Source organism: Pristis pectinata, chromosome 4 (genome assembly GCF_009764475.1).
Source record: "Pristis pectinata isolate sPriPec2 chromosome 4, sPriPec2.1.pri, whole genome shotgun sequence".
NCBI lineage: Eukaryota > Metazoa > Chordata > Chondrichthyes > Rhinopristiformes > Pristidae > Pristis > Pristis pectinata.
In genome coordinates, this window is record NC_067408.1 from 86849304 (window position 1) to 86863054 (window position 13751).

General features: G+C 38.5%; 1 protein-coding gene across 1 annotated transcript in view; it reads right to left on the minus strand.

Moving 5' to 3' along the window:
- The window catches only part of srpx (sushi-repeat containing protein X-linked), a 67592-nt gene that overhangs the window by 33144 nt on the left and 20697 nt on the right, over window positions 1–13751 (minus strand). The window contains exon 2 of the mRNA XM_052014367.1: window positions 3358–3429. Within this exon, the coding sequence (XP_051870327.1) occupies window positions 3358–3429 (72 nt within the window). The remainder of the gene's footprint in view (window positions 1–3357; window positions 3430–13751) is intronic.

Genomic DNA, 13751 nt, shown 5'->3' on the forward strand with positions numbered 1-13751 from the left:
CATATTCTATTAGTAAACTGTAGTCAACCTCAGTGCATAGGAGTGAACCAATTATGAAACATGTCAGTTTAAAAATTTTACCTTGAAGACTCCTACTCTTCTTATTACCTGTTTTCCACTTGAACGTACCACATTCACGTTTTGAAAAGCAAAAAAACATTAGACATTGAAAATTGAAGTAAAAACAAAATTGCTGGAAATACTCACCAGGTCAGGCAGCATCTGTGGAGAGAAAGAGAGAGTTAATGTTTCAGAATCATGACCTTTCATCAGAACTGTTGAAGGCGTTCTGAATGAAGGTTATGGATCTGAAACACTATCTGTTTCAAGGCTAGTGGCAACAAGTGAAAGCAACACAAGGGAAACATCAACATGACCTTATCTTCACCAATTTATCACCACAGAACCAGCTGTCCATGACAGTTCTGGTAGGAGTAACCATCACATATTCCTTGTTGAACCAGAGTTTCAGTTTCTCACCAAGGATAGCCTCCAGTGTGCCATCTGACATTACCACTGTGCTAAATGGGATAGGCTCCAAACAGAATCACACCCATCTTAACTTGTCATTATATCACCGATCCTTCTTCATTGCTGAATCTAAACCCCAAAACTCCCTGCTACTGGCGTAGCTTCACTGCTAACACTGTGGTGATTCAAGAACCCCACCATCCCCAAGAGCCTAATTGGGGATGGGCAATAAATTCTGACATTGTCTGAGCTGTCCAAATCCCACAATGAACTTTATTGTTTTCATCCAAGATGATTTTTTTAAACATTTTTCAAACCCCACCAACTGATTTTCATGATCAGCTGAATTTTCAGCAAAGAAATATCCAGTTAAAAGTGCACTCCATGACCAAGGTATAAAAATTACCTAGAAACATGTAGAGAGGAAGAAATACACCATAAGGTCACAAGTTGATAGACAATCTGCATGTCCCCAAATCTAGTCTTGGAAAAAAATCTTGACATTAATCCTCCCAAAAGTTTCAGAAACTACTCAAGTACTTATCCCGATGCAAGAAGTTAGGACTGGTATTTCACAATATGAAAAAAAACCTCTTTAATAGTGATATTTATATTCCTGCAATGCTAATCGAGCCTAGAATGCTTTCAATAAAAACAGTGGGGTTTCATTGCTGCAGGAATTAAATGGAGGTTTATAAAACTTAAGATGGCGTTTTTAGTCTCTTTCCTTAACACAATCTTTATTTCCCATTTTTGTTTCTCTTTATGCATCTAACCTAATCTTATTTCAGGCTATTTCCTTCTGCTTCATTACCTAGCTTTAAATTCCATGGGTAGTAAAATAAACCATCAGTTCCATCACTTACCACGGTCCAGAAGGCCAAAAATAAACCTGCACCTACAGCAAATTTTCCACAAAATTAATGGAAGAAAGGTGAAGAAACAAAATTCATGTCACAACTCTCATTGCAAAATCCCCATTTCTGGCAAATTCTAGGCTCAAAGTTTTACGAAGAATCTTTGGAAGAGATAAACTATTTTTCTTAATACTAAAAGCTTTAACAATGTCTTTGCTGGACTACTGCTTTCACTATGTAGAATCAAGTCCAAGATATATATCACTTTCACAAATGAATTGAACCAAGTCTTACACAACCTTCATGCATACATTCAACTTAATCAAATGTTGCTACAGTTCTTCCTCATTGCGTACTCTTGAAATGCAAAATTATTTTGTTCTTTCCACATTTAAAAAAGTCTTCATTAATTCAGATGTCACACGGTTTATTGTGTTGACTTAAGTAGATTTTCCACAAAAACAAAAGTCATTACTTTGATACTTACATTGTTCCAGGATTCAGGCAGTGTCCATGATGGGAGGTAGATCATACACAAGATTTATTTTTTTATATGAGATTTGGATACATCACCCAACAATCTGGCAAGAGCAAATGAAAAGCAAGCAACAGCATGCATTGTGGAATGTTAACCTGTCTGGTAAGAAACTGTCACCACAGTGGTGTCCATTAATTATGTCCACTAGTGCTACTAGATTATGCTTGGTTCAATCACATATTAATTATATTTGTGTTAGAGAAGCATTTTAACTTCATCAACATTATGAATCGTTGATTACAAAATAGCCACTTGTTCAAGATCCTATTTGATGAACTCCCTAGGCCGAGACAGCATTCCAAAAAAAAATTACTATGGTATTACACTATATCAAGCATGCAAATTTAATCCTGCAAAGCAAATTAATCAGTGATTGAATGGTCACGTTACAATCTATTAGATGTTAAAACATTGCCACTGTTCCCGAGCAATGTTAAAACAATCATACCAGCAATGTGTGCAGTCTGTATCATCATTCCAATAACTAGATGTCTAAGGTCCAAAATGACACAAATTATTACTGGTATCTGATACATCTTAACTTGAAAGCTTGGAATGATTTCCCTCAAACTTTATATTATTTGGAAATATGTGTATTTAATACTTGTTTTTTTAAATATGACCAAAAGCCTACAGTCTTTATCTTTGGAGGATTGTTCTAATTAAAACTTATTTTGCAGAGGAATATTTATTCATCATCTTAATGAATAACTTTTGCAATATATTTTAAGGTTAATTATATGCATCGTCACATATTGTTATAATGTTAACTTTTGTTTAATTTATTTATTTTATCAAATAACAATTATAATGAATATTTTAATGTTTTCACATTGGAGGTTTAACTTATTGTGACAGAAAGATAAAATTGTTATTTATGGAGGGGGTGTAGATTCCCTTTGATTTATCAATACACATTTAATTAAGTTTCATGACATTAAATTATGTCATCTTACATTAGTCCAAACTGGCAGGACAGACATTAATCTAATTTCATTATAACTCTTGCATTTAGATACTGACAGAACAGTGTTCTTGAGTTTACTCTTATCAACAAGTTAGCTGCTAAGTAGATCGTGTTTCTTCTTTTTGGGACTAACCCGATTCTTTTGTTGGGCAACAGGGGACCATTGAGATTTCTGGAGATTAAAATACAGGTTTTTCTAGCAGACTCCATATATTTAAGGAAATCATTCCAATGGATAGTGTTAAATGGTCTGAGGTCTCACATCATGATAGAAGGGGAGATAGGAATTTGCGGCTAAAAACTTCCCATGATTTGCACTAAGCACTGCAAGAAAAAAAACTGAGTATTGCATTGGACATAAACAATATGAAATTAAATGGGTCTTTTGTGAAATCTGGTGAGATTTTCAGCTCTGACAGCAGCCAAACACAAGTAGATGCACCATTACCAGTATGATTGATGAACTGAAAAAGGACTCAACTCCTTTCAACAGTTACACATTAACATGTCAGTAAACCATTCACCTTCATATCTAGAGTAGCGTGCTTCATTTGCATAAATCTCTTCATCATCTTCTACTGGTGTGTATCCAGATCCTACAACAAAAAAATAGAAACTAAAACTGGACAAAGCAATTCTGTTAGAAGTAGTATGCACGTTATGAGCAAAAGTAAAAGATGCAGTTTGCACTTATGCAGTCCCTTTCATGTCCTCAGACCATTTATGGCAAATAAATAACTTCTGAAGTGCAATTATGGTAGGTGAAGTAAGAATTCTGATTATAAAATAATAGCTAGTATGTACAATACTATTTTAAACATTAAACATACCTATCACAGTGATGCCTTCAGAAGTTAATAGATGCACAGATGCATAATACATTTTCAGTGGAATGTATATTCAATATAAATATGCAAGAGACTGCCTTGAAATTATGCACCTCATAATAAAATACAATAAATTAAGGGGACATACTTCAATCTTTCATGGGTGGAAATGTATATTTGGGGATACTTGAGCTTTACTTTGTAAATCAGTATCTGTTATGACTGATTTGCACACATCAGATGATGAGTTGTTACAGCACCAAAATTTATTTCCTGACAACTTTATGGGCTGAAGTTTGTTCTCAGTGGGAAAGGACCAGTGCTTGCTGCCACTTTGCTGACAAGTGCCCACAGACATTTTCATGGGCTTGCCAGCTTCTTCGTGGCTAAGCTTGCGGATGACACCAAGATAGGGGGAGGAGTAGGGAGTATTGAAGAGATAGGAAGGTTGCAGAGGGACCTAGACAGTTTAGGAGAATGGGCAAGGAAATGGCAGATGAGATTCAATGTAGGGAAATGTGCAGTTGTACACTTTGGAAGCAGAAATAAGCGAGCAGATTATTATCTAGGAGGAGAGAAAATCCAAAGCACGGAAGTACAAAGGGACTTGGGTGTACTCGTGCAGGATACCTTAAAGGTTAACCACCAGGTCGGATCGGTGGTTAAAAAAAGCGAATGCTATGTTGGCATTCATTTCGAGAGGTATAGTGTATAAAAGTAAGGAAGTGTTGATGAGGCTCTACAGGGCACTAGTGAGGCCTCATTTGGAATATTGTGCGCAGTTTTGGGCCCCACATCTTAGGAAGGATGTGTTGACGTTGGAGAGGGTTCAGAGGAGATTTACGAGGATGATTCCAGGAATGAAAGGGCTTGCGTATGAGGAGCGTTTGTCGGCTCTTGGACTGTACTCACTGGAGTACAGAAGAATGAGAGGGGACCTCATAGTGACATTTAAAATATTGATCGGAAAGGACAGAGTAAATGTGGCTAGGCTGTTTCCCTTGGTGGGTGAGTCCAGGACCAGAGGGCACAATCTTAGAATTAGAGGGTACAGTTTCAAAACAGAGATGAGGAAAAATTTCTTTAGCCAGAGGGTAGTGAATTTGTGGAACTCCTTGCCACGTACAGCAGTGGAGGCCAGATCAAGGAGGAGATAGATAGATATCTAAATAGTCAGGATATCAAGGGATATGGGGATAAGGCTGGAAATTGGGATTAGAATAGTTTTTTCTTTTTTTCTTCTTCCCCCATTCCCCATTTCTCATTTCTATTTCCCTTTCCTTGGAGCAGACTCGATGGGCCAAATGGCCTGCTTCTGCTCCCTTGTCTTGTGATCATGTGATCTTGTGAATCAGTGTCCAATGTGGTGCCATCTGCAGGAAATCTGAACAGTAAGAGGGCACGTGGCAATAAGGCTCTTAACCCATTACATTATAATTACTTCATACCGGGTGGAGGGCAAACCAAGAAGAATAAAGAAATAAAACTAGATTCAAATGATGTAGAGAAATTTAAATAAAGATTAGGAAACGGCACTAAGATTAAGAGAAAAGACAAAAGAGTAATAGAAGTAACAGCATAATAAGACAAAATTAAAAGCCGTAGTAACAATTTTCTTCAGAAAAAAATGAGACAAAACATAATTAACATTTCACTTTTGAAAAGGCTGTATGGCAGTAATTATAATTAATTACACAAATAACAGCTTACTTATTCCTAAGTGCAACATCCCTTTCAAGCAGAGTCTGTGGGATAATATTGCTTCAAGCCATTACAGCAAAATCCGTTCAATACCAATATTAAATTTGCCATATTAGGTTTACCTGAATAAATACCAATAACTATACAAAGACAAATAATGTGTTCAGCAATTCACTCCAAAGTAGTAACTACACCACAAATGTACACTTTTGTAAACAGTAAAGGTCAACATATTAACTGCAGTTTAGTGTGTAATGTTTTATAATTTTTCATTGATAAATAATATACATCTAAATACAGGTGACCCCACATTGAGGGGGTGGAGTGGGGGTGGGGGAGGCAAAGGAGGTTGCGTTCCCAGGAATGTCCTACACCAGGGGGCATAGATTTAGGGTGAGGGGGAAAGATTTAAAAGGGACCTGAGGGGCAACTTTGTCACGCAGAGGGTGGTGAGTATACGGAATGAGTGCCAGAGGAAGTGGTTGAGGCAGGTACAATAGTATCATTTAAGAAGCACTTGGATAGGTAAATGGAAGGGAGGGGCCTGAAGGGATATGGGCCGAACGCAGGAAATTGGGACTAGCTAGGTGGACCACGTGGTCAGCATGGACTCATTAGGCTGAAGGGCCCGTATCCATGTTGTATATGAAACAGTCCATATTACGGTTTTCTGTAACACAAAGCCATGTCAATTGTGCACGAGTCAAGAAATGCAGGTTGAAAACAAAAGTTAATTATGTTTATTTTCCACAAATTCTGAGAGAGCGAATTTTATTTGGGTAGTGATTTGTGAATTCTGTAAGGGCTAATTTCCATTTCTCAAATGGCCATAACACAGGGGTTGCCTGTGTCAATTTTCGGAGAATGCAGACAAACCTGTAGCAGGAACGCATTTAAATAAACTCACGTTAAAGGGGTCAATTGTGAAGGCACTTCTGTGACTTCATGCACAAAAATGAACCATGTTTGATATTCAACATCCCACAAGGAACCGAGTAGCTCAAAAATGAAGTTTTAAAACAAGTTGCAAGCTGAAAGGAAATGCTGAAAGGAGCAATCCTGGCTCAACCAGCTCTGGATTCATTCCCAAAAGCCTTTGAAAATGTTATTGCTCAGAACACTGCTGGAGTGAAAACCATTCATCAGTTCTTCAAAATGCTGACAAGCCCACAACTTATCTCATCAAAATTCCTTTGTATGATAGTGATTGACCATCTATTACTCCACGTTTCCTCACTGACAATTGACCGGTTTACTTATGTTCTTACAACAAACAAACAAGATAATGATGTTGCAAACAAGCAGCAGAGGTGGGAAGGAGGAGGGAGATGGTAACAAAATGAGTTACAAGCAAACAGACGTGTAGAATCACCAGACGTATTGTCCTCACACCCAGCGTATCTTAATTGCACATTAGTGATCTATTGAATTGGAATGAGACAAACAGTAGGAGACACACAGTTTGGACTGAGTTCCCGCCAAGTACGATTCACAACCTGTGGCTTGGGGATGTTGGGAGTAGCACAAACTTTAGCAGAGAAACAAATGGGAAGCTGGGGAAACAGCTGATAAAGAGCCAATAGAATATTTCCTGAAAAATAACAGCCTTTCAGCTACAAAGTCACTGTCATCAGAAAGGGGTAACCAGAAGAAATACTTCAAGGGATAGTTGAATACATAGCTTTATGCTCATAACTCAGAGAAGGCATTGGAGGTCGCAGAGACAGCCATTACATTAAATTTTGCATTCTCTCCACTCAAGTAAAGGCAGCTCATCACTGAAAAGTAAATTCTGGTTGTCATCTTTTATTAAATCCTCACATTATACTCTTGCACAACCAACTGTAATTCAATCTCTGCCTGTTGCAAACATAGGTACAAACGGTGAAGATTCTTGTCCTACAGGGTTCAGAAAACATTTGGGAAGAGTCATTCAGCAGAGTGCTAACAGTATCATTCTGGCACAGATTTGCTCAAAATACAAATCTGGAGGCACATGAAGATCCATAAAGGGAAAGTTTTTTATTATATCGATCAATCCAATCACGAGCCAGCTAAATGATATAAAAATAAGTGACCAAAACCAAGATACTAACGTTCCAACCACATCGGTTTTATTGCTGGTTCACTCAATCCAAGCAAACTGCTTTCACATTGCTGCTGAGTGAGATACCCAAAACCACACGGCTCAGATTTTGTGAGAAAAGGTTCAGCACGACTGCCAGCACTTTCCAAAATTGTGGCCAGCAGTTCGCCATTGTTTCTGCAACCTGGAAATCTTCCTGGAGTTCCATGTGAAAGCCAGAAGTTGAGGCCATTTCCCCAGAAATTACAATGGGAAATCCACACCTTGCAGGTGCATGGAGTATTTCACCAGATTTCAATGGCTGAAAACAGCTGTAAGGGCTTTGGGTAAACGTTTTATAATTTAGCTTCTTTTTTTAAAACCGTAAATCACTCAAAATGATTATAGTTTGTGTTTCTGAATGCTTGAAACATTCAGCCTTTGACAGTTTAAGTCATGGAGCAAGATTTGCATTACGTCAAAGTTCTGTTTCAACTTTTTTGTGGGAGGCGTTTGTTCTGGCCCTCTCCATGCTATTTGATTACAGCATGGAAAACCTTATCATAAGGCCTCACCACAAGGAATCAGGGCATCTGCCTCCAGCAGGTTCAGATCACTGAAGCGAATTTTGTGTTTATTTCACAAAGCAATAGTGGACATGGGCAGTTCCCCAGTGAGTGTGAAGTACTCGCAAATATTATACTTTCATAGAGATGTACAGCACAGAAAAAGCCCGAGTTGGCACTGACCATCATCCACTCACTTACATTAATCCTACGTTATGCCCATACTTTTATTCTAACACATTCTCATCAATTCCACCCCACTCCAACCCCCACCTATTCTACCACTCAGCTACACAATAGGGCCAATCTACAGAGGCCAAATAACCTGCCAACATGCATGCCTTAGGAATGTGGGAGGAAACCAGAGCACCCAGATGAAAACCCCCATGTGGTCACCGGGGGGTGGAAGGACATGCAAACTTGACACCAACAGCACTGGAGGTCAAGATTGAACCTCTGTCTCTGGCACTGAGGCAGCAGCTCTCCTAGCTGCAGCACATTTTCAAGTTTAACTTTGCAGCAAGATCATATGTGCTCAAGTGTCAAAACTTCTGGGCTAAAGTGCAAACAATAAGTTAAGATCACTACAACATTTGGATCAAAATACAAGCCAGTGACAGATGAACAATTTCTGTATCTTTTATTTAAACATTCAGTCCATTAAGTCCTGGATTCATACAGGATCTATTAAACAGAATAGAAGGTATCACCCATATCGGAGAAAAGGGAAAATGCGGTACACGTTGCCTCAGGAGCACTTGAACTCTGACCCCACTAAGAACAGAAAAGTTTAGTTCAATCACTTCTGCTTGCTCTGTAATAATTTCTGCTGGATTATGGTTAACTCCAGTTTTAGCCACTTCAGGCTAAAATTCTGATTGTCACTCTGGAACTGTTGGCAAACAAATATAAGCACACAGTGCCGGACTTGCCTCCACAGTGACATGGAACCAGAATTCGTGGAACCATTTGAGAAATAACTGAATGTTTTAGGCTCTTTCCTGTTAGTAAGGTGAGAAAAATGGCCTTCCTCATCAATAATTATTTTGTGATCAGCTTCTTAGGTAATGCACCAACTTAACAATAAATGCTGAACTTAACCACGGAATGAGAACCTGAAGACAGAATGCATTAATCCATTATACTTCAACCATCATGTTTGTATGTGACAGGAGCCAGGACATCTGCATTTATGTATATCTGCATAACATGTCCTTTTTTTTTTAAAATCAATACCAACAGCTTACTTTTATCTAGCATGCTTTGGCAGTTAGATGTTTTACGAATGAAAGGACTTGTAGCTGCCTCTGACTTAAATCAAAAAGCTGGCACTGCAGCTTGAAACTGCTGCCTTGCGTTGGCTGCAGAGTTAGCAATGTCTAATATGTTACTGGTTTAAGGTCTGCTCTGCAAAGCTTGAGATTCTAAAAATCCAGTACATTGTTGGGCAAGATCTCTAGATACAAGAATTGATACTGAAGAAGTGGAATAGGGAACTCGGCCAAAATATATTCAAGAAACCCAAGTTGGATGGTTAGGCTGGGAGACCACTCGTGCCAGCCACTGACAGGAGGAAGAAAGATCACTTCTGCTTCCAAAGCAACATACCAAGGCTATGGTAAGTATTGCTTGCAAGTGAAGAACATGGAGATTTTGGTGTACAGCTTGTAAGTGGCAGTAACATTAAGTCACTATTTAAAACATCTCCCTTGAATCAATACTAAGAGGCCAAGTGAGATTAAGCTACTATACTAAACCAGTCTTAGAATTCTCAAAACATTATACTTCATCTTTTTATGTGAGACAGGAGTCACATTGCCTGTAAACCATCAATCATACTTTTTTAAAAAAAGTTAGGTTGCCTCAGGAGAACTTGAACCCTAATCTCAGCAAGAATTTACTTAACAGCAAGTCTTTGCAGCCTTAAAGAGATACAGTTGTACTTAGCAGTAGAATATTATTGGGAATGATGTGACAGGTTCCAGTGGAGGTTTACAACAATGATCCTGGGAATGAAAGGATTAACGTACGAGGAGCATTTCATGGGTCTGAGCCTGTACTCGCTGGAGTTTAGAAGGATGAGGGGGGATCTCATTGAAACCTATCGAATATTGAAAGGCCTGGATAGAGTGGACGTGGAGAGGATGTTTCCAGTAGTGGGAGACCAGAAGGCACAGCCTCAGAATAGAAGGACATTCCTTTACAACAGAGACGAGGAGGAATTTCTTTAGCCACAGGGTGGTAAATCTGTGGAATTCATTGCCACAGACAGCTGTGAAGGCCGAGTCATTGGGTATATTTAAAGTGGAGGTTGATAGGTTCTTGATTCGTTAGGGCATCGAAGGTTATAGGGGAAAAGGCAAGAGAATGGGGTTGAGAGGGAAGAAATAAATCAGCCATGATCAAACAGTGGAGCAGACTTGATGGGCCGAATGGCCTAATTCTGCTCCTATGTCTTATGGAGATACTCTTATCCCTATAAAACAGTGTATTATCTAATTAACATGGGAAATGGTACGTAGATCCAGATTGTTCTTAAGTATCCACAGATGCAAATTCCTAGAAATTAAACAAAATTCTGAGCATTCTATGAGTAACTTTGATTGAATGTAACTTTTGTAAACAAAGATTGGATTTACATATCACCTTTCACAACTTCATAATATCCCAAAAATACTTCACAGCCAACAAAACGTCTCTGAAACATAGCCATGATTAAAAAGTAGGAAATATAGCAGCCAATTTTGCACACAAAGCTCCACAAAAAACAATCAGATAATAGGCACAAAACACTTTTTTTTGTATAAACAAGGCCTGTTAAGGGGTAGTAAACATTGACTGGAACTCTGCTGCTCTTCTATGAAATGCTACCAGATGCATCACTTAAACATTTCACTGAACAGTTAAGCCTTCTCCCATTGTTGAACTGGATTATGTACTAAAAATCCAGAATTTTAAAAGAAAAATGTTAAAAATCAGTAAAAAATAAATCAGTAAATTCACTATATATGTCACTGTTTTCTTTTAGTACAGGAATTCTATATTAAACAAAGTACATTCATACCATTTTGTGAACTTTCTAACCAAATTACTTCTTTTAGTAAAGCCTCACAGGCCCTATAATCTTTGGTACCCAAGCTTGGGAACCCCTGCACTTGACAATCCAGTGATGCAATCCTCTGCAATTAGGGAAATATACATTAGAAACAGCTATAAAACTTGAAGCCATTGAAGAGGGAAGCATAACATATCAAAAAAATTCAGGAAATAAGAGACCCGTCCCCTTCCTCCCATCTACACAATCATTGCATCCACAGTAGAAATACATTTGCTTATTTAAATACAATTGCTGACAATGAGATGAAAATATTAAATTAAGTGTTACATTTTACAGTTCCACTTTCTGAAAAAGCATTTCGTCCATCAAGCTTACTTTTCCAAAGGCCAGGGTTAGCCACTACATGCTATCTCCTCCTTCTGCAAACTTAAAAGATTGCTTTCTGCTTAGTTTTTTTTACACTGGCAGTTGTTTCCCCTTCTGTAGCCAAAACAACATTAAAAAATTTGTGTTAATTTCAGACATTACTGCTAAAATGAGTTCCAGCCCTATCCTTGTGGCAAATGAAATGATTTCAGGGATGAATGTCTGCAATCCACTCAAACACCAATCTGGAATTGAATATCAGATTTCATTCTGGCAAAAAAAAGCTATTGTTGAGGTCTTAGTGCCTGGCATCTGGGACATTGGTCGCAGGACAAATCACAGTTTTAATCACATGACATGGAGCCAAGCACATCCAGAAAATATTCCCCTGGCAGCTCACCTAGTCCTGGAACTTACCACAATCTGAAACTCGAGCTTTACTAAGGAAATGTCCTGGGAAATTTCCAACTGGAGTTCTTCCATAATAATCAGAAAACCAGAATGTCTAAAAGTGGAGACATACAGTTGGACAGCTCTCTTGGTCCCTCTCAAAGAATATACTGTAACAACCCACTCAATTGGGAATGTATACAAGAGTGTTTCAGAGAGAGACACTGCAACTATCAACAGAGACTCCATGGAAAGACTTCCAGTTTTGAGGCTTGACCAAAAATATGCAACAACAACAATTTGATTTATATGGTACCTCGAATGTCATAAAATATCCCAAATAACTTCAGAAGTTTGATTGTCAAATAAAATTAGACATCAAACCATAAGGCGGCATTTTCGGGCAGGATGCTCAACACTGAAGTTACAGATCTGAACTTGAGCACAGACTCTATACCAACACTTCAAAATAGCAATGATGTAGCTTTGGGGATGATACTTTTCTGATAAGATGTTACTCCAAAACAAATTGCATTGAAGATGGTATGTGTAAGCATGCAAAAAAGAATGAGAATACAATGTGATCTTCCACAAATAAACAATGTTCTACAGGAGTATCTAGTTTGGTCATAAATCAAATCAGAGGAATTTCAAGTGTCAATAAGTATGCACATTGAATCAGAAAATCTCTCACTGAATGCTATAACAGGGAATCATGGATCTGTTAACTGCTGATTAAATAGTAAGATATAATGTTGATTTCCATACTGCTATATAATATTGTCATCCTTGTTCAAAATAATTATCTCATGCTGACATCAAGTGCGTACAACTACAGAAATTGTTACATCTGAAGATAACAAAATTAGAAAAACAGTCAGGCAAGTCTTGTTCAGCTATTGCTTCAAAAGAGTCAAAGAATCACCTAGTCCATTATGACCATTTTGTTTTTTTGAAGGAGCTATCCAGTTAGTGCCATTCCCCTGCCCTTCCTCATAGCCATACAATTTTCCTTCCTTTAATATAACCAATTCTTTTTTTGGATGATACTATTGAAACTGATTCCAACAGCCTTACAGGAAGAACTTGCTGTGTAGAAAAATGTCTTCCAGTTCTTTCATCTATTACCTCAAAGTGTGCCCTGATAACCAGCCATGCTGTCACAATCGTTCAGTATGACCCAATTTCATTTCTAAGTGGTCATTTTCTGTATGCAAGATTCATCCATTCACAAATGAAGTCTGACAATTCCACCGCCATTCTTCAACCGCTCAAGTACACTAAACAGCAAATTACGGTAAGAATCAGGGAAAGTTTATCTTCCTCCTCAACCAGTAGCCATTTGGCTAAAAAGCAGGAAACTCCACCGACATTCGGTACGAACTTTAGCACCAACCTTACCTATAGAAGTGCTTTGAGAGGTTGGTCATGGCACACATCAACTCCAGCCTCCCAGACAACCTCGACCCACTGCAATTCGCCTATCACTGAAACAGGTCTACAGCGAAAGTCATCTCCCTGGCACTACTCTCAGCTCTGGAGCATCTGGACAGTAAAGACACCCACGTTAGACTATTGTTTATTGACAACAGCTCCGCCTTCAATACTATAATTCCAAGCAAAGTCGTCACCAAACTCTGAGACCTGGGAATCAACACCTCCCTCTGTAACTGGATTGTTGACTTTCTGACCAACAGACTGCAATCAGTGAGGATAGGCAGCAATACCTCCAGCATGATTATTCTCAACACTGGTGCCCCACAAGGCTGCGTCCTAGGCCCTCTACTCCCTATACAGTCATGACTGCGTGGCCAGATTCTGCTCTAACTCCATCTACAAGTTTGCAGATGATACAACCGTAGTAGGCCGTATCTCAAATAACGATGAGACGGGGTACAGGAAAGTGATAGAGAGCTTAGTGACATGGTGTCATGACAACAACCTC